Source organism: Pinus tabuliformis, chromosome 8, assembly GCF_031772625.1.
Source record: "Pinus tabuliformis cultivar Carrire ecotype Pingquan chromosome 8, CPIR1, whole genome shotgun sequence".
Taxonomy (NCBI): Eukaryota; Viridiplantae; Streptophyta; class Pinopsida; order Pinales; family Pinaceae; genus Pinus; species Pinus tabuliformis.
Window position 1 is genome coordinate 661713599 of NC_142294.1, and position 22195 is coordinate 661735793.

A 22195-nucleotide genomic window follows, 5' to 3' on the forward strand; every position below is an offset into this window, starting at 1 on the left:
CCTATTGTTCTTGAGCCTTCTCCCCCTCCTCCTGATATTGGTTCCTCTACTCTTCGGCCTAAATGGTGGGCTAAAACCATTGGTGATCTCTGGGATAGTGAGCTCCTTGAAGGTAGAACTTCTAGACATAAGAGCAAACAACAGTCTACAGTAAATTTTGCTCTTATGGCTAACCTACACAGTATTTTTGAGCCTCAAACCTATTCAGAGGCTAAGGGTACATCTGAGTGGGAACAGGCTATGGAAGCTGAATTCTAGAGTCTTCAGAAGAATCACACATGGACCCTTTCTGATCTTCCTGCAGGGAAAAAGCCCATCAGCTGCAAATGGGTGTATAAAGTGAAATACAAAGCTGACGGAACCCTAGACAAGTATAAAGCTCGTCTTGTGGCTCGAGGGTTCTCACAGAAGGAAGGCATCGACTATGAGGAGACCTTTGCTCCTACAGCCAAGATGAGTACCATACGGCTTGTCCTTGCCCTAGCAGCTCAGTTCAATTGGAAAGTTCATCAGATGGATGTAAAGAGTGCTTTCCTAAATGGTGACTTACAGGAAGAAGTCTACATGACGCAGCCTCCAGGATTCAAGGTTGCCGGTCAAGAACAGAAAGTGTGTAGATAATTTAAAGCACTCTATGGATTGAAACAAGCTCCTCGGGCTTGGTAGATGAAAATTGATCAGTACCTGACATATCATGGCTTTCAGCGGAGCCCATCTGATGCAAACCTGTATATCAAGCATACTGGTGATGATATTTTGTTTGTGGTTGTCTATGTGGATGACCTTATCATTACTGGCAGTTCTGCACATTTGATCCTTGGGATCAAACAAGACTTATGCATCACCTTTGATATGACAGACTTGGGACTTCTTCATCACTGTCTGGGGGTTGAAGTCTGGCAGACTGAGAACAACATCTTTCTCTCTCAGTCCAAGTATGCCAAAAATCTTGTGGACAGGTTCAGAATGCAGGATTGCAAACCGGCCACGACTCCTATGGAACCAGGGCTCAAACTTTCAGCTCAGTCATCCTCCCCCTTGTGGATGAAACTTTATTCAGGCAATTAGTGGGCAACCTCATCTACCTTACTGCCACTAGACCTGACATCAATTTTGTAGTGAGCTACATTTCCCGCTTCATGTCAGCTCCTAAGGCTGATCATTGGATAGCAGCAAAGCGTGTGCTACGATATGTGCGTGGCACTCCTGATTATGGACTCCTATACACTCGAAGTTCCAATCCTATACTCAGTGGTTACACAGATTCTGACTGGGCCAGTTCGGTTGATGACCGTAAATCTACAGCTGGGTATGTGTTTAATCTAGGATCCGGTGCTGTCACCTGGACTAGTAAGAAGCAGCAGGCAGTGGCTCTCTCCTCAATAGAAGCAGAGTATAGAGGAGCAGTTAAGGCATCTTGTGAGGCAGTTTGGCTTCGACGTATGCTTGCGGATATGCATGTTTCCAAGACAGGTCCTACTCCCTTGTTTTGTGATAATCAGGGAGTGCTCAAACTTGCCAAGAATCCAGTCTTTCATGAACGAACAAAGCATGTGGAAACCCATTGCCACTACATTCGCCAGCTTGTTGAAGACGGATCCGTTCAGTTGCGATATATTCCCACAACGGAGCAACCCGTAGACATCTTCACCAGGCGTCTTGGTACTGATAAGTTTGTAAAATTCAAAGGGTCTATTGGTGTTTTAAATAGATTGAGCATTAAGGGAGGGTATTAGAATAACACTATTCAGTGTTTAATGCTCATTCTTAGTAGTTGTTGCTATTTTTATCTTTTTAGCAGTTTCTTAAGATGAAACTGGTTTTTTTTATTTCTTAATAGAAACTTGATGTTTCTATTACTGTAAATATCTCTGTATTACTTATTGAGCTTAATTTTGCTCATGAAAATTTCAATTCATTCATTGATTTATAGAAGCTACCATCAATGGCTTTAGAAAAATTTATGCATGAAAACAACACATCTTACAGTATTCCCATGAAGAGTAACACCAATAGAACTTAACCCCAAAGTCTTTCTTTATTATCCAGAAAAAGATTACACAAGAGCTTCTTGTTAAGCACACAACTCAAAGGTCGGATTTATTGATTGACAAATGACTTCCTATTTAAAGATAAATCCTCCAATGGCTAGTTCAAGTGATCTTCGTCAAAGCAATCTCGATCGTTGATGAATATAATTTTTTTTTTTTAATCTTATCTGTCGAAATATTTAAATATTTGGGGAAATTCGAAAATTTTCATTAAATGCATTTTAATTAACTCAAAAATTAAATTTTTGAGTTAATTTCCCAAAAAAAATTGACTTTGACATAACCCCCAAGGATCAAAGGTTTAAAATTTAGCAAAATAATTAATTTACCTTAGTCCCGGGACCTTTTAAAATTTAATTTTTAAGGACTGACGAATTTTGCCCTTGGAGAATTTAAACTTACCTAGGATCTAGAATTAATTAAATTTTTGGCTTAGGATTTTAATTAATTTTTTGGCAAAAAAATTAATTAATTAACCTATGTGGGGATAAATTATTTTTCTAACCCTCAAGACACTTTACATCATGATTTTCATATTTTTTACATCATAAGGGGGAAACCCATTTGTAATAGACCCTCACAGACTACCCATTTCTGCGACACAAGTATAAACCAATAGACCAAGCAATTTGTAATAAAATATTCTAACCAGATAGTTAGGATTATTCCCAAATTACTTTTACATAGACTCGATTTAGAACACTAGGGCTCGCCTAAGATCCTAGTGACACAATCCATTCCAGATTTGGGGTAAGACTGGAGGAAAACTCTGCCAACCATCTGAGAATGGATCGATGAGACCAAAAACCTCCCAGAATGGAGATCGTCACTAAAAAAGTAGGCTTACCTAGGTCGTTACATACATGACACAAATCTGCTAAGATTATTTACATTATACACATACAGAAAGGGTTTACATAACATCATGGAAGTCAGGCTGATGATGATAGCTAGATGACATAGAAACATCGATCAATTGCTATCCCTTTTGCAAAAAAAAGGGGTGTACTGCTATGGGTCGTTGACACGTAGTGGTCTATAGAACCCATAGACTCCATTGACCCTAGGACTAGGCACTAGTCTTCCTTGTTGGTGATCAATTCAACCTTTTATCCACAATTTTTTTTATCTCTCTTTCTTGACCTAATTTGATCCCTTGAAGGCCAAGTGGCTAAGCTAGGGGTCGGTCTGAATTCCTAGGGAAGATGAGTTTTCGGTGTTGGAGGGTTTAAACATCAAGATGATAGTGGTTGCAACACAATCACTCCTTTTGGTCAACATTCACTTCAATTTCGTCCATAATTTCCTTTGCTAGTTGTTTTCCCTAGGGTAAACCCTAGTTTGGTTTTAGCTTCAACTTAGGGGCTTGTTGAGAGTTTCATGTGCCTTGTCCTCGTTGGAAAACATTGTGGGAAACCCTTTCCTCGTACCTTGACCTTTGGCCATCCTAACTATCAACCTATCAATCAAGCCCTAGGTCTTCTTTTGTACAAATTTGGTCTCTCTAAGGAAAGCAAATTGCCTTCATTCATTGATTGGAGCCTTGTGATTAAGCCGAGTCTTTCTATTAGAAGAGTCATCCTAATACCCTCATTCTTAAAATATCCATCATAGGTGACCCTATATTGGGTCTCCTCCTGTTGATGAAAGTCCATAAAGAGTAGGGGGTTTTCGCTGTGGCGACAGTGGGCCATTACCTCATTGTTGTCACTTGGTCTAGTTATAGCTTTGTAGGGTACCCCTCTCTAAGGCCTACTAGATTTTGCAACAACATAGCCATTGCTTTAAATTGTAAAAATAAAGCTTTTATGCTAAAATCATCAATGAAAATTTCAATGTTGCATAGGGATGTGTCTTGTAGGGTTTGGGGTGTGGCCCCCTCTTTTCCTCACCCCTGGGATGGGGGGCTGCTTATTGAAACATTTTACAACATCCCCATTTTGCCTAACTCCATGAAACAAACTCTAAATATTTTGGAAAATTGCAGTATGCATTTCGAGAAAGGGCCTTGTGGGAGCCTTCTCTCGTAAAGTGGGACACATTTTGCAAAAAGCAAGGCTTGTGGTCCCCATCTCCCCCATCCCCAAACCTTGAAATATTTTTTCTAAAAAGCATAAGAACTTGTAAAAAACATAAAAAATGTTTAAAAAAACAAAAAAACATGGTAAACTATTAAACCTAATTCATTGTTACTTGTACATCTCTCTTATTTGACCTTTACAAGTCATTTAACATTTAACTTTGAGATGAGAGCGAGTCATGATTTGCATTGATTACTCATGTGAGTGAATTTGACTTAGATAGTGACACTCCCATTGATGGTCTTGTTACCTTGGTAGAACAAATTGACGTAGTGGACCAATCAATAGCATAGATTTCTTGATGCTAATTTGATGTTGATTTCTTGTAGCTACTTTTATTCTCCATTGGCCCTTGCTATTTTTCAGTTTAAACTTTTGACTTTAGATATTGATGAACAAGTCTTTGACTCGTCACTCTTGAGTCTTTACTACTTGAGTAATTTTGATTTACTATGTCATACTTATCTACTATTGAGTATATACTTAGTACTATTTAAAATTTGAATCAATGTATTTTATTTTGCTGTAAATTATAAATTTGAACTTTTGATGTGCATGTATCATTGTTCCAATGTGAAATGTGATAATAACAATGGTGATTGATGGGTCATGTTTGTATCATTTAGGAATTTGAATTTAGTACATTGGACAATGATGAATTAAAATGGGATGAATTGTTATTGTTGGGAAATTTTTTTCTTCTTATTTTTTAATTAATTAATTAATTAATTATTTTCAAAAATTTAGAGATGCCCCCCATGCTAGGGACCCAACAACTACTTGCACCCTATGGATTTTCTTAAAATTCGTGAGGTGTCTTCACATGTCCCTAGTGTGCATTTACTCTCTCTTGTGATCTTGGGTATTGAAAAGTTGGGGGCATATTGGAAATTATAAGAAACTTCACCCTTGCAATACACTCCACATTTATGGCACCAAAAATATTTGTATGTACTAAATCTAACAACTCCATAGCTCTAGTTCTAACATGTGAGGGCTTCCTATTTTGTTTTCCAATTGCACAAGATTCACACTCCAAATTTAGTACCATTCTTCAGGGTCATGCCATCTATCATGTTTTTGCTTTTCCCATTTCTAATATAGTTTTGACATTCACATGCCAAACATATGTGATAACCTCGAACTATTTTCTAGAGTAGATAATATGACTTATTTTTTTTTTCCACTGAAAAAATCGAACCATCGATTGATAAAAATAGTGAGTTACAGAGCATATGCAAATCATTTCAGAATGACTCATTCTTTGCCTTATAATAGGAAGAAGAAAGTAGTCTCAGCTGGTTGATACAAAAACCAGTGCTACAGCCTCATCTGGATGGCAAAGAGCCAGCGCGTCAGTCCCATTTGGATGACAGAAAGCAATACATTTTGGAAAAACATCTCACCGGACTCTCAGTAGAAGCAGGGCAGACGACCTGACCTGAAAGCGCACACCTCCCGGGATCCATCAGAGGATGGCACACAGGAGAGGGTTTTGTGAAGGCAGAAATTGAGGGTCCGCAAAACCAATGGAGCAAACAGCGTCCAAAGAGAATCCAGCGTAGTCACGAGAAGGATTCTAGAAAACAAGAAAAAGCGAAAGGAAGACAAGTCGATCCGAGCCTCCTTTTACAAGGAAAACAACTCGAAAGACTTGAAGAGGTTCAGCGAACAGGGAAGTGAAAAACAAAAGAAACAAAACAACTATGTACAAAGCACAGGAACAAATTTCTGAAAAGAGAGAGCTAATCGAAAATGGGCTGTTCGAGAGGTCGAACCACCCCATTTTCCTCCTCCAAAACTGTCCACGACCCCATGTCTTGTTCGACACCTTCTTTGGAAAGGCGATCTGCTTCAAAGTTCCTTTCCCTGAAGATGTGACAAAGGGAAAGCTCCGTGAAAAGACATTTTAGACGGGTAGCTTCTTTAAGCAGGGGAAGCAATATGAAATTTCTGCAGTGTTGCGTCCCATTAAACCATCTCACAGTGTTCATAGAATCCCCGAAAATCTAGACTTCTTGCACGTTCCTCAGGACAAGCCAGCAAAGAAGGAGGTGAAGGGCTTTCAACTCAGCAAAATTATTGGAACCCTGGCCTAGACCAACCGAAGCTTTAACAATCTTTTCCTTTGAAAGATGAATTATCAAACCAACCCCACAACGTCCATTAATGTCTGAGGCCCTGTCATAATAAGCCCACGGAATTGAAAATCTTATAGTTTCTTGCCGAACCAACCTGGAAGTAGGAGTAGCTTGCGGAACAGGGATACTATCATAAATAGCAGCTCCTTCTGCAGCCAGTCTTCCAATCGGGAAGACAGAGTCCTTGAAGATGACTTGATTCCTAGCAAGCCACGTCCCCCAAGTTATGAGAAGCGGAATGGATCTCTCTCTGTCATTTGAAGCTTCATTCCACCACTTCTGCCAAGCTTCCAAAATCCCCTGCCCTTCCCATCTATAAGGGATTTTAAGTAACCTTAACGTTTCAGTCCACAGACTAGAGTTAAAAGGGCAGAATAGGAACAGGTGATGAACTGATTCGATACTATCTTTATAGAGGGGACACCATCCAGGACCAATCCTTCCTCGTCTTTGAAGAAAATCCCAAGTAGGAACTTTCTGGAGCAGGACACACCAAAAGAACAGTCTTGTTTTCGCTGGTCCTTTTAACTTCCATAGCGGTTTAACCCACCAAGCCGGGTTTTCCCACCCTTTTTGGGTCATCAACCATTTATACCCCATCTTTGGAGAGTAAAGTCCATTTTGGGCAAAGACCCATCTAAGTTCATCCGGAGAGTCTGAGAACCTGACTGAAGAGTTGAGGAGGTCTTTCCTATACGATTCCCATTCCTCCAGCCATTCTTCATCCAAATGTAAATCTATTCCCTGCATCCACCCTTGGCTCCATATGGTGGAAGCTCGGGGATCAGCCACCTGATTTAAAGTGTAGCGACCCCTCTTTAGATAATGTGACTTATGACTATAACTTTTAAACATATTAATTCCCTTCTCCAGGAGCACGTAAAAGAACAATTCTTGCTTGGTTCTTCACAATGAAATTTTGCTAGTTTAATTCAACCCTTAAATGTAAACATGTTATTTTGCAACACTTGTCAATTCTCTTACCAAATTGGTACATGCAACACTGTTTGCAGTTTAACACTTCCCACATTTGCAAGAGGGGACTTTATTTTGAGAACTGAACACAAAGAAACCAAGAACACAAGAAAGAGCTGAAAGAGAGAATTTTGGATTTAGAATAAAGAGAAACCCTCTCTTTATAACAATGAGATGACATAAACCCTAAATGAATAAACCCTAAATGCATAAACCCTAAAATGACCTATGTGTATTTTAAGTCATTAATACAACAATCAAGTTTAAAGTAAAAAAGTGACTTTGTTAATATGTCTAAGTTTATAGTCCAGATGACCTTATATTCCAACATTCTCTCTTAATGGTCAATCTAAAAAATACACCAAGTTTGTTCCTAAATTTTGCAATTTTTTTGGACCCAAAGATTTGGTGAGAATGTCAACAGTATGATCCTTGTAGGATAGTATTTCTGCTGAATTGTTCGATCATTACATGTTGCTGGATGAAGTTACAACGAATGTCAACTTATTTGGTATGCTTATGGAAGGCTGGATTCTTTGTCAGCGTGAGAACTCCTTGATTATCATAGTGCAATAGAGCATGGCTACTTGGGTATGCCAGTATGCCAACAAAAGCATGCATAATGATGAATTAGATATAAAAAACGTAAAACCATGGATTAAATTGTATAACATCAATCATCTAGAAGTTATAATCTTCATCAACCACATGTCCACAAGTTACATGTTACAACATATCGAGTCTCATGATTCATCAATCTTAAAGTTTCAAGCTTTCAAAATTCAATATATAACATTTGTCATCACTAAAGTTGTACTTGTAACCATTACCATTACCAAACTATAACAAAGAATATCAAACATGAAATGAAATGTTTCAACTTTCAACTTTCACAAAGCATCATATTCATAATTCATTACCAATGAGTTATAATTGCCAACTTCAAACTTCAAACTTAAATTGTCATATATTGTTTACAAAAAATATCATAATAAATATGAAAGAGTCAACAATTATAAAAACTACTAGAAACTAGAAAAGACAAGTAAATCTATTATCTACTTCTTCTTCTTGCCACGAGAAATTTCTAATTTCTTTTCTCATGGTCTAGTGGGAGTCTTCTCCCGCATAGTCGAACGACCATGTCCAAAACTAGAAGGCACATGACCTCCACGTGAGGCTGTAGATGGAGGTGGCAACAAAGCTTATGGAACTCGAGCACTGCTACTAGATGATGGGGGTGACATGGTCGCTGCTGTTGTTGCTGTTGCTTCATGATCATCTTTCAAAAGTTCCGCTTCCAATTCTTCTAAATGTATAGCTCCATCCTCCAAATTATCCTCCTCTGGGTGGTTGTCCCAAGTCATATATGATTTATCAGCACGAGCCTGCTCACAATAATGTGATAACAACCTCAAGCTATAGTGCACAACATAGTTTTAAAAACTGCTCAGAAAAACCGGTAACCGGTCAAACCGGCCGGTTAGCTAGCTGGCCGGTCCGAACCGGCCTAAAAACCCGGTCAGACCCTTCATTTGCCCGATTTTTGGCCCTAACCGGTGAAAACCGGCCGGTTTATGGCATGCCCACCGAATCTTGGAAAAAGGCGTTGGTGGTTTGTGGTTTAGGGGTTTTGGGGGGGAGGTAAAGGTATTTTCCCTCCAAAAACACCCTCTCCAAGCTATAAGAGACCCCTCTCACTCTCATTTGTCTCACACAACTGATTTGGAGTGTTTGTGAGTGTTTGTGAGTTTGTTTGTGAGCTTGGAGAGTGTGGAGTTTTTGCTGAAGTAGTCATCTTGGAGTTGGAGTTGGAGCTATTTTGGAGATAGTGTGTAGCTGTCAGTGGAGTTGCCATCTTCAAGAGGAGGCTAAGGGAGCTAGTTTGCATTTCCAGGTAAGGATTTGCACTTGATAATTCCTCATTTGAGTCTGGTGTCCATGAATTTTTTTTTAATGTGTTATACTTATAAACTTCTCACTTCTATGATCTATCATGTATGCTATAAACTCTCTAGCTCTATGCTATCAAATTTTGTAGCTTGAGCCTTGCATGTGCATTTGTTTTCCTACATTTATCTTTGGTTTTCCATTTTGCTTAGCTGCAATTTTTTTTTAAATGGCAGATTTCTTTGCAAATTGTTATTATTTCAAGCAAACATGGCTCCAAAAGGAAAGGACAGTGCATGGGCTCATTGTGATGTAATTGATGGAAAAATGATATGCAAATTATGCCATAAATCTATTGGAGGTGGGGGTATTCTTAGGTTGAAACAACACTTGGCTGGGATAAGAGGCCAAGTAAAGCCATGTGATGCACCAAATGCACTGTTAGGTCCTATTAGGGCAGAATACATTGCCAAGCTTGAACAATTTTGATGTCTATGTAGCTCCTGATGATGATCCTGTGTCTAGTAGTGGTGATGGACTTGATGATTGATCATGTGTACACTGTAGACTTGTAGTAGGCCAATGGCCTCATAGCTTGCAACATTGTTTTTGGACTTTATAGGCCATTTAGAGCCTCATTTCTTATGTATTTTGCTATTTTGTCGATGATATGTATTGCACTCGGTGCCATTTTGATATATTCACCTTTGCATGGTATATAAATGAGTAAACTTTGCATATTTTGTCTCTATTGGCTTGGAATCATGGTTTTACATCTTAAAAATGGTTTTGTTTCATTAAAAATTAATTATTTAATGTATTTTTTTTAAAACCGGTTCGTTTAGACCAAACCAGTCCCGGTTAGACCGGTTCCGGTCGGTAAACCGGTTCATTAGGTGGACCGGTCCGGTCACCGGTTCCGGTTTTAAAAACATTGGTGCACAAAAACCAAGCTTTCTGCCTGATTTTCATGGAGGCAGTTTCTTCTCACATTATGAATGAAGCTATAGGTGCTTCAACACCCCTTTGCAAAAGTGGTATTAACAACCTGTAAAAACACTTTTATTGCAATTTTTTTCCAAAGGTCCCCCACAACCATACATGTTCCACCATGTGACAACATCCATTCTGTCCCTATCTTCCATTGCATGCAAAGAACCAAACACTCCAGTTTGACTGACGTATTTGCCTAATTCTCCATGCAATCTAGCACACTCCTCTCTATTAGGGACTAGCTTGTCTAATGCTGCCATATACCCAACTTGTACCTCTGGCTCTGTATGGGGTTTGGTCCTAACCCCACCCCTAGGTGCAGGTTTTCCCAACCAAGATGGAGAGTAGTATTTTGGCATAAGGATATACGCCAAGGCATGTAGTGGAACATTAAGTTTATCCCACTATACACACACATATTTGTGAATATGATCATACAAGATGGGATCTTTGGGCTAAACAATATCTTTTATTTGCCCCAACATGTTATCCATTTGCTCATACACCCCCCCAATCACTGGTGCATCTGTATCTGCAAAATGAATCATGTTATAAATGGGCTTGGTGTATTGCAAAACATCCCTGACACGTGCCCAAAACAAATCATCAAGAGCTGTGTCCTCCACCTCTTCAAAAGCTTCCTTGTTAGTCGCAGTTGGAGCCTTGACCTTTAATACCTGCCAATTTGAACTTGATACCATGAGCCAATGACTCTCTTACCTTCAAAAGGGCGCCCGAAGGTGAGGTAAACTGTAATAGCTAGCAAATCTAGTCTTCCCAAGCTTCAATAGCTCCAACCTTGACTAGCTGCAGAAAAAATCGTGGGTATTCCTATGATTGGTAATACATTTTATCATTCTCTTGCCTCCTTTGTACAAGTCACCAATCCATCTATATTGAGGTTCCTTGATCTTAATAATGTCATGCACGAAAAGGTTCATTGTCCTAACCAAACACCTTTGGGTATTTATCCTGAATGATTGCTCCTGCGTCCTTATAATTAGAAGCATTATCAATGATGACTTGGATGACATTGTATAGCCCAATACTTTCAATTATTTGAATTAATGGTTGTGCAATGTTGATGGCGGTCTTGAACTTTTATGAGTAATCATGCAATGAAAGGAAGGCTACACTAGTAGTAGACACACCAAGAACACTTATCAATGGCTTGCCTTTTACATTTGTCCAACCATCAGATACAATGGACATCCCATAGTCATTCCAACCATTTGTGAATTTACCCAAAGTATTTGTTATTTTGGCATTTTCATGACCGAGTTCCATGGTTCTAGCTTTGTCATACCCAGGGCTCTTGTATTCTTTAAGGGCATCATTGATTGCAGAAACCATTTCATGCCAATAAGGTGAGCGAAGAACATTGAATGGTATCCCACATGCATAGAGAAACTTGAAAATTTTTGCATCCACATCATCCCTACACCCTTGATCAAGGAAATTTGATATGGTTCTATGCCTTAAAGGGATGTCTGTGTCTGTGCCTTTCTATCCAGTACCATGGGTATTTGTTGTTAGTTGATGGAGTTCTTAGCCTATGTGATTGTGGGCTAGTGGTGTCATGTTCAAAGTCACCCTTTGATCTTTTAGATTTGCATTGGGCTTCCTCCTTTTCCCTTATTTATTTGGCTCTTTGTTGTGCTAACACACTTCCACAGGTTTTGATTCCTATTTGCTTAGTTCCATCCCATGCCATTTTCCCACAGAGATGCTTTCTGGCATGGGTATATGAATTGTATCTGATTTTGCAATGGGGGCATTTAAATTTAGTGGTTCTACCCCCTTTCCCTCTTGAAAGCCTAGTAACATATTTCCACAAAGGGGTTTGGTCTACCTTGGCTTTTTTTCCATCATCATCTCCACTCTCATTATCCTCCTCCTCCTCTTCCTCTTGGTACTCCTCTTCTCCAGGGTTTCCTAATCCACCACTACCCACTTCCTCATCATCTTCATCACTCTTGCTCCCCAACACCATCATAACAATAAAAAGAACCAACAAGAAAATGCCAAGCCATATACCCATCATGTTTGGTGGAGTTATAGTTTCTTGCTTGCAATAAAATGAAGGAGGAATGGGAGTTGAGAAAGAGTAGGAGAAGAGAACATCTTTCATTCAACATATAAAAAACACAAATTCTACATACAAAAAAAAAGAATGGGATTAGATCCTACCTCTTTGGCTCTCCAATGGTGGTGCCTTCAATCCCAAGCTCTCTCAAATGACAGTCTTCCATCTCCCTTGCAAGCTGCTCAAGCTCAAACCCTCTCAATCTTCCTCTCATTCTCCTCCTCAACTCAAGTTCCAAAAGCCCTCTCTTGCGTTCTCAATCATGCAGATGATGCATTGTGGGAGGGGAGGAGGCCTTTTATTTCTTTTGGCACCTCCCCTCCCTCCACCAAAAAAAATGTGTGCGCCTTTTTCTGATGGGAGCGCTTTTTTTGCACTTGGGAACGGTTGGGAGTGATCGCTCCCATACTGCTCCCCGTTTTAAAATTTCGCTCCGGAACGAGAGTAGTATGAGAGCGATCCCTCCCACTATCGCTCCCTAAAGGGTAGGGAATGATTTTTTTTATAGGAGCGCACTCTCGGGGTTGCTCTTGATGCATTCTCCAGAGGAGCGCACTTCGGGAGTGGATTTGTACGGGGGGGGGGTAGTGCTCTCTTGCAACCCTGCAATAGAGTAGGTTTGTTAGATCAGATCTTCGTATCTCCAAGCATTTCTTTGATCTCCTTCCATTGTTGCTCAATATTTTGCTTCAATAGAAGAAAGGGACACAACATGTTGCTTTTGCAGGTCCTTGTAACTGCTCCAATACCAAGGCTGAAGGCATTGCTTGATGTGGATTTCCTGTCATCCATTGATCCTACCCAATATGAGTCTGAAATTTGAATAACCAAGTCACCGATGTTCTTTGTGTGTGCCACATAGAGTGTGTTCCTTTCACATATCATAGAACATTTTTTGTTGCTGTCCAATGTTCGATCTTTGGAACGGTCACAAATCAGGAGATGTAGTCGACTTCATAACGCAATATAGGTCTAGAGGTTGTACGATAGATCAAGCATTGATTCATTAACTACTTTAGAGTCAAACTTGGTTGAAAGTTTCAGCCCTTTCTCCATAGGTGTAGATTATGTTTTGCAATCTGCCTTCTTGAACTTGTTTAACAAACTTTTGGCATACTTCGTATTTGGAACAAAAATATGTTTACTTGTTTGCCAAACTTATCATGTAAACACTAATGTAGGAGGCCTAAACTAGTCATTTCAAAACCCTCACATAAATTGGATTTTGTACTTGTAAAATTGCCGTAGCCTCACTTCTTATGATGATGATGTCATCTACATGTATCACCATAATAATTACATCATCTCCAATGCTTTTAATGTAAAAAATGAGATCTGAGGGACTTGGAACCCTTGTTCACCCAAATATTCGTTGATTTTGACATAAATGCTCTGGGTGCCTGCTTCAGGCCATAGAGAGCTTTCTTTAGTCGACAAACTAGATTCTTTCCCTTGAACCTGAAAACGCTGTGGCTGGTACAGGTATACTTATGCCTCCAAATTCGCATCGAGGAAAAACTCTTCACTTCCATATGGTATAGTTACCAGCCAAATTGTGCTTTCATGCCTAGAATTAAATAGATAGAGCTCATCTTTGCTGTGGGAGCAAAGGTCTCTTCATAATCAATTCTTTCTTTCTGAGAAAAGCCATTTGCAACCAATCTTTCCTTGTGCTTGTTAAATGTCCCATTTGTTTTGTACTTGACTTTATACACACATTTGCAACCAATGGGTTTCTACCCTGGTGGTATATCACTAGGAGCCCATGTCTGATATTTCATCAGAGCCTCATGTACGACTTACATGGCCTTCTGCCATTCCGGTCTTCCTTTGGCCTTTTCATATTCTTGAGTTTCATATAGGTCATGAATGTTACAATCACAGCATGGACCATATTGGAATTTGGACATCTTTTTGGTCTTCCTTTTTCCCTCATCTCATCTAGTTGAACTTTTCCAATGGTGCTGTTTCACCTTTATGGTCTCTTCTTAGGATCCTCTTTTTCCAAATCAACACTGCCAATTTGGTGATTTGGGCTATCTGCAATGGCTTTCTGATTGGGTATTTCTGGATACTCATCCTTATAGTTCTTTCACCTTAAGCTGGAGGTTGAACAAGCTTCCTATCTGAGCTGGCAGTCAAAACTTCCCCATTCTTGAAAATCTTCAGATCCCAAATTATCTAAAACAGCTCCGCATTCTCATCAATCACGGCCATCTCAACTAAACCTTGTTTTGTTACTATTGACATCAACTAACTTATTGTGTGTGTCATGGCACCCTGTGAGCATTAATTTATTTCTTTTGGGATCTAGTTTGGTTTGTTGTTCTTTGAAGACCCATGCATATTCAACTGAACCAAAAACTTTAAGATGGCTTGTGGTTTTTGTTGAGACCATGCTTCCTTTTGGAGTCTTCTGCATTGCCTTTGGTGGAGATCTAATAACTAGATATAGTGCTGTGTGCACTGCTTCAGCACCAGATTTGTTTTCTAACATACAACATGCCAGCCCTGCAATAGTGCAGTCACGCCTCTTTACAATTTCATTTTGCTATGGAGTGTATGGCTTTCAACTTGTGTAGAAAAGTTATTAAATTCCTTGGAACAAAATTTGCCACCATTATCATAGCTGAGAAGTCTAGTGCAACCCATATACTTTTTTCACCATTGCTTTGAACATCTCGAATTCAACAAATATTTCAGGTTAAATTTTAATCAATAGGCCCACATATTTCTAGTGAATTTATCTATAAACAATAAGAAATACCCGGCATTGGAGACTAATATTGTCTTCATAAACTGCAAACATTTGCATGAACCCACTGAAGGACCTCCTTGTCTCTCCAAGCCTGTCCTTCATCAAATGGAGTTTGATGCCACTTTCCCAATTGATAAGCTTCGCAATTTCCCAGCTGAAAACCTTTGCAGTTTCCTTCTTGTTGTTGTTGAACCTTTGGAAGAACTTCCACTGACCTTTTTTTAAGAGAAATGAGAAATGTCGATACTGTAAATTCAAATGTCGACACCTTTGTTGCCAAAGTGTATTGGTTTTTAACTTTTTTGTACTCTCTTGGCAATCTAAGCATTTTCTTTGGTCTCCTTTTTATCAACCAACTTGAACAGTCTTTTATCTTCAATACCAAAAGCAGTTGTCTTCTTGCTGCCCTTGTCAACCATGTAGCATTTATGGTCACTGAAAATGACATGTAAATGGGGCTTCGCTTCATACTTTGATTTATTGAAAGGAAATTCAGATTCTGTTCCATGATTAGCACATTGTAGACATTAAGGAAGACCAATTGCTTACCTCCCAAGGTAAACTGTACATTTACCTTGCCTTGCATTCTGAACTCCCCCCCCCCCACCAACAAGAACCACATATGAAACATAAACATCATAGTTGACAAACCAATCACGTATATTGGTGAAATGGCATGATGCACTAGAATCAATATACCAAGCAGCTGACTGTCCATGATCTGTTATCTTAGCCATGAAAGTGAAGAGAGCAATCTCTTCCTAGTGTACTGCAACATGGGCCTTCCCTTCTGTGATCCTCCTTGGTTGTGCTCCTCATTCCACAACCTCTTTCTACAAAACTTCTAATGGCCCACCTCTCCACTATAATGACATGTGGAGGCCTTTTGATTACCTGATTCATCTGTGTTTCCCTAACTGTTTCTTCCATATTTTTTTTCTAGCAAACTTGCCCTGGCCATTGAAGTTTGCTGCCGATGCTAGTTTTGAACTTGCTTGTATATTTTCACTACCACACTGTGTTTTCCACTTGTCTTCTGTAAAGAGCTTTGTGCGTGTTCCATTAAACTGCTCAAATGCAATTGGTAAACTGTTAAGAGTGATTGCCACCAAGTTGTCTTCTTCCATCTTTTGCCTAGTGGCATTCAACTATTCTCTAATATCCTTGATCTTTGCCAAATGTTCATGTATAGATTCATTTTCATTCATTTTAATAGAAAGCAATATATTCTTCAATATGAAGGGTCTGCCTTTGTCGAAGACCTCATGCAAGTCTTTCAAGTTGTTCCATATGTTTGCAGCATCCTTCATGGTACATCTCATCGATCATAAATAGGTTTATGAGAATTACTATGTATATTTTCCTCATCTAATTTGTCTTGCCCTTTCCTCACTGTTGTTGATCAAGTTTCCTTTCCCAACATCATTTGGTCCAGACATATGTACTAAAAAATGGTTGACATACAGTTTTTCCAGGTATTATAATTTTTACCAGAGAATTTATGGATACTCTCCAACATGATTTTGGACAAACTGCTGATTTTATCAAATATTCTGGAGATCAAAGTGCTGAAATAGATATTGAACTTTCTGAACTCTACTTTTCTCTTTCAAACTGTAGATCATGGAGAATAAACAAAAAATATGCCCACAATGGCTGTAGTGGTTGAATACTGCTGAGAATCAGCAAGAGTCCCACTGAATTTGTTGAAAATATGCCCAGCAAAGCTATAGTTTTCTTCCAAACTGCTGAATTTGCCGCTGGTCAGTGAAATTTTCACCGAAACCAGAGAAATTTCAGAAAAGACAACGTATAAAAAGCATAGATCTGCCACAAATCTGCTAAGAAACTGTTTAAACAGAAAAAATTCCCTCTAAAAATTGTGGAGATCACAAAAAATGGCAGAAATTCACCCTGGAAACAGAACAGTCAAATTTCTGCTGAAACTATCTGAGATCTGAAACAGATAAAAATTTCCTTTTTTCCCTCTTTGGTATGGGTGCTGTACAATCCGTTCAGTGATATGGATTCGTCTGTACAGGTTTTCTGTACATTTGTACATGCTCCCCAGGCAGTGGTTGGCTGCCCAAACTTTTTTCCTTTGAACCTTACAAAATAGTGTTTCTAACTCTCTTTTGATTTTAATCTGTGAAAATAAATAAATTTGGTTTTAAATCAAAATAAAGCAGGTTTTCTCTCTTAAAATCTGACCCTAACGTTGGCTTGAACAAAGGAAATGCTCATCTTTTAAACCAGAAAAACAATACCTAGTTCAGTTGGTCCAAAATACTTTCAGCTTTTCATTGTGTATCAAATGAAGTCCCCTCTGTCCATCATTGAACTTGGTGGTCCCTAGGCCCTTGTTTTGCTTCACTTCAACTTTCTGTCACTGTGGCTATTATACCATATTATGAAATATCAAACACAAAAAAATCAAGAACATGAGAGAACCAAAAGAGAGAAAATGATTCTTCAATATAAAATAAAGAGAGAAACCCTCTCTTTATAACAATGAGATGGCATAAACCTTAAATACACAAACACTAACTGCACAAAACTTAAATGCATAAACCCTAAAATGATTTACGTGTACTTTAAGTTATTAATCCAACAATTTAACATGAAGTAATCTAAAGTAAAAAATTGACTATTAATATGCCCAAGTCTATAGTCTAGATGACTGTTACATTCAAGCAAACTTGCAACTCTCCAACACTACATCATTTTTTTTTTGCTTGTCTTGTGTTGCTTTAGAGTCTAAAGTCTTGTAATATTCATGCAAGTCCTTGGCGTTTTTCATGTCGACATTAAGAGCTCAATCTTGTTCATTTCTGGAGACAGCAAGATGAGACTGCAGCATTTGGAGGGAAAACTTTAAGAATCCATACTTATCTTGAAGTGTAATTAGCAAATCTTAGTAAGTCTTGAAATGCAACTATAAAATGTTTGGTTATTCTTTCATAAAAAGATTAAAAAATTTAAGGGTTTATTTTATTTTTATTTTTTATTTTTCTCTCTTTTATAGTTCATAGATTTTTTTTGGGATCTTTGTATTAAAATATTTTTATCACATAAAATTTTGGTGAATTGTTTAAAAAAAAGGAAATTGGCGAATAATATTTTTGGAGAAAAACTTGGAAACTTAACCCATGAGGAAAATTTTGCTCCTACAATTTTCCCCGAGCATTTCATTTTCACTTCCAACAACATTACTGCAGTGATTTCTTTATTTTCTCTCTTTTGCACCCATTTTTGTTATTGGCTTTCACTTTGGCTTTGTAGGTTAATCATTTGTTTTTCCTTTCTCTTTGCATAGGAATCAGCATTTCCATCACTTGCAGCATCAACTTTATGAGTTTATTTTTCTAGTAATGCATCAACAGTTATCTGGAAATTCAGATTTTCTTTGTTTACCATAAAGTATAAAATGATGTTGGTAGGATATCAATAAAATCAGATTTTGCAGGGATTTAAGGACCTTAAGGTCAGCCCCAGCAACAACTAACTGTGAAAATAAATATTTTCAGTGAAAAGACATCATCGCACATACTGTTTATATACGTCACCTTTTCATAGCAATGCATCAACAGCCATCTGAAAATTCGGATTTTCTTCTTCACCACAACTGTTTTTGAAGCATAAAATGATGGCGGTAGGAATTCAATAAAATCAGAATTTGATCGGATTTTGGGACCTTAAGCTCAGTTAACTGGGAAAATAAATCTTTTGAGTGAAAAGGCATCATCATTCATACTGTTTATATACTTCTCCCATAACTCTTTGTATGGAGGTACATTACTTCTGAACTTTTCTCATATTTTTGAACTAGATAGTCCCACCTCTCTTTGCTGGTCTTCTGATTGTGGTGTCTATCAGAATATGATCAGAAAGTGCGATTCCCATTATGGACATTGTTTTATCCTCTTCCTGCAACTCTTGAACTTCATTCTTGCTAGTAGGAAGAGGGCTTGGCTTTGGCCTGGCGCCATCAATTGCAATGAATATTCTTTCCCATTTCAATGTCATCTCTGTATCCTTTCTCAATGGCAAGCCCTTTTCCATCAAAAGGGAGTAACTGTTCTGGCCACTTTTCGGCAGAGATCTGCATAGTAGCTGTCACAGGCTTCAACATGGGCCTCTTTTGCCTCTTGTTCTTAAAAAACTAAGAAAACACAATTTTCTGTTAACAGCTATTAAAAATTTCCATCTTTACTTGTCTATGATTTATGCTAAACTGCTTGATACATCAGAAATATGCAGCAGTTCACACACAAATGGCACAGGGAGAGAAAACAGGAAATGAATAAGCAAAGGAGAATCACCAAAACTCAAAATTGCCCAGCAAAAGGGCTCATGTGCATCATCACCTTGTTTTAGTTTCATACGAGAATATTCCTGAGCTCGGACTCTGCTTTATTCCAAACAGATATGCTAATGCTTGTGTAACAATGTAACATTCTAATTTCTAGCCCTTAGTTGCAACAAACTAAGAGACTTTTGGTAGTCTAAGATGGACAGTGATTGAAAGTTGGTAATTTTTTGGATGCCATCTGCACAGATTTCTCTGGCGAAGCAGCGATACTTTTGCTATTTCTCGACATTACAGACGCTTTGATGTTTTTGAAGAAGCTGAGGCCAACAAAGCTGCTGGAAAGTATGATAATGCATCTATTGATGCTCAAGTTGAGTTCTACCGGAGGGAAGGCTTGACTCATTACAATTCATCCAAATTTCCAATAACAAGTGGTTCGTATGTCTCTTGAGCTTTTTTGTTCTCATGTTTATGACAATTTTTTAAGATTGGCTGTTTATAGAGGGTTTAACAGTTAGCTGCATTTTATGGATGCTTGAACTGATTGTGGCCTGCAGTTAAATGGCACGAAGTCATAGTAAATTAGTTTTGATTACTCTGCAGATGTTCCTGAAGGCTGTGTCATAATAAGGGAACACACACCAATCACAAATTTGTTCACGTGTCTGTGGTTTAATGAAGTTGATCGTTTCACGTCAAGGGATCAGATCAGTTTTGCTATTGTGAGAGATAAAGTTATGGCCAGAGTAAGCTGGAGAGTCAATATGTTTTTGGATTGTGAACGGCGGAATTTCGTCGTACAGGTAGTTGCTTTATTCATTGAATAACATCTTTTCATTTTATTGTGTTCATATAAGGGATGAAAGCAAATTCAGATCAAAGAAAGTCTTTCCCTTCATCTCCATTGCTTGTGCCTGCATATGTATCTGCATCTTGTCAAGTTTTCATCTTTATGCCCTTGCATCTGTCTAAGCTTCTAAGGTTTTGTCCGAAATGATATTTTTTGCAATACAAGATGGATATTCTCTCTCTCTGCTTTACATTTTGCTCTCATATTCTTTCGCTGGAATTTATCATCTTATATGCATAAATGGTTCTGTTATAATTGATATTGCAGGCTTATCATAGGGATATTTTGGAGAAGAGAAACTCTAGAATGTCTCCTCCAGTGCCAACAGTTGAGCCAAACAAGAAATCAGTGATAGAGCCAATCAAGAAATCAGTGATAGAGCCAATCGAGAAATCAGTGATAGAGCCAACCAATAAATCATTGGATGTGCCATCCAGGAAATCATCAGATGACAAGGTGCCTGTAAAAGGCTCAAGAGGCCCTAGCAGAAGGGGATCTTCAAGACACAGCAGGGAGAAGAGATTAATTAATGCAAGACAGCGCAAAGCTAAGGCCAGCAACAAAGGTGCTGTGGTTAGTTGAGGCAGTATTTTAAATAATATTTATTAGGGGCAACTTATTCATTGACAGGCTTATAATGGTAAGGCCAATGGCATAGAATGCTTGATAAGGATGCAATCTCTGTATTGCCTTTTTGAATTGTCTCCAGAAAAGGGGGAAGCCATTGTTTATTGTAATTTTTTACCTCAGCTAGGCAATTAATTTTGGACGGCCTAGTGCCGCTTTCATTGAAAAAGATGAAATCTATTCTTTTTCCCATTTTTATGGTCAAGAAAATGTATCATTATATTCAATGCTAATAAAATTTTTCTCATGTTCAGTGCATGGAATTCCTAAATGGCCTCCTTTCGGTTATGTCAGAAAGGAAAGTGCTTTCTTGGCAATCAAATGGGAACTTTTATTTAATGAAAGTTATAGGATACCATGCTTAAATTGTCTTGCATTGTAATGAGAAATGGGTTATTTTGTATTAGAAAGAGGCCACGGCTGAACTGTATGGCATAATAATAGAAATATATAGGAAAATGGCTTTAGCCTGCATCAAAATTTCCAGCTTTGGTTCGATAATAACTAATACAATCTTTACTATCTATTCTATTGCCACAATATTGGAAATGACAAGTGTATTGCAGAAAAAAATTGACCTAAGAGCAACTATAATTTGCCATACATTCAGAAATTAAAAGAAATTTAAAAACTGGCATATGAAGAGTCCCTTCCTGAACCTAAAATTCTCCAGCTATCCTGCCTCTGCTTCCCCTGGTGCCTTTGCCACTGGGCTAGTTGCCAGGATGGCATTATCTTCCATTCCAACTTTGGTTTGATAATAACTTCTAGAATCTGTACTATCGATTATATTGCCACAATATTGGAAATGACAAGTGTATTGCAGAACAAACTTGGCCTAAGAGCAACTATAATTTGCCATGCATTCAGAAATTAAAAAACTGGTATATGAAGAGTCCCTTCCTGAACCTAAAATTCTACAGCTATCCTGCCTCTGCTTCCCCTGGTGCCTTTGCCACTGGGCTGGTTGCCAGGATGGCATTATCTTCCGTTAGATCCTGCTTGACCACCTGAGAAATGAAGTAACTACCTACTGGCGGGGGAGTGATGTTCATGTTGCCTCTGGTAGGATTGAGTTGTGACCTTTCAATGTATTCCACCTTGGCAGCCATTCACCCAAGTTTTTTCTTCATTTTATCACTGCGAAGGTCTTGCCCCTGCATGTAGTCATCTATGGCTCACTCCATTCTTTGCATAGCCCGAAATTGTACTTCCATTGCCTTAAAATGTCTTGTTCTTTCCTGAGTTTCCCCTCACAGATTCTGCTCCCAGCTAGTCTGCTAAGTACTTCACTTCAGGGCCTCATTGAGTCATTAGTGACCTCATGCTAGGCATCTTCCAGCCCCTTCTCATACATCTTTGCACATGCTGTCTGTGTTCTGCTAACTCACTTATTGTGTAGCATTTGTTCTTGCGGTGAGCCATAGCTAA

General features: G+C 38.5%; 1 protein-coding gene across 5 annotated transcripts in view; it reads left to right on the forward strand.

The window, feature by feature from the left end:
* The window catches only part of LOC149237329 (strawberry notch protein (DUF616)), a 103505-nt gene extending 82483 nt beyond the window's left edge, over positions 1–21022 (forward strand). For all 5 annotated transcript variants that reach the window (XM_089372628.1, XM_089372631.1, XM_089372630.1 and 2 more), the window contains 3 exons: positions 19534–19721; positions 19891–20090; positions 20405–21022. In XM_089372628.1, the coding sequence (XP_089228754.1) occupies positions 19534–19721; positions 19891–20090; positions 20405–20719 (703 nt within the window). In that variant the 3' untranslated portion in view covers positions 20720–21022. The remainder of the gene's footprint in view (positions 1–19533; positions 19722–19890; positions 20091–20404) is intronic.
* The last annotated feature ends 1173 nt before the right edge of the window (positions 21023–22195 follow it).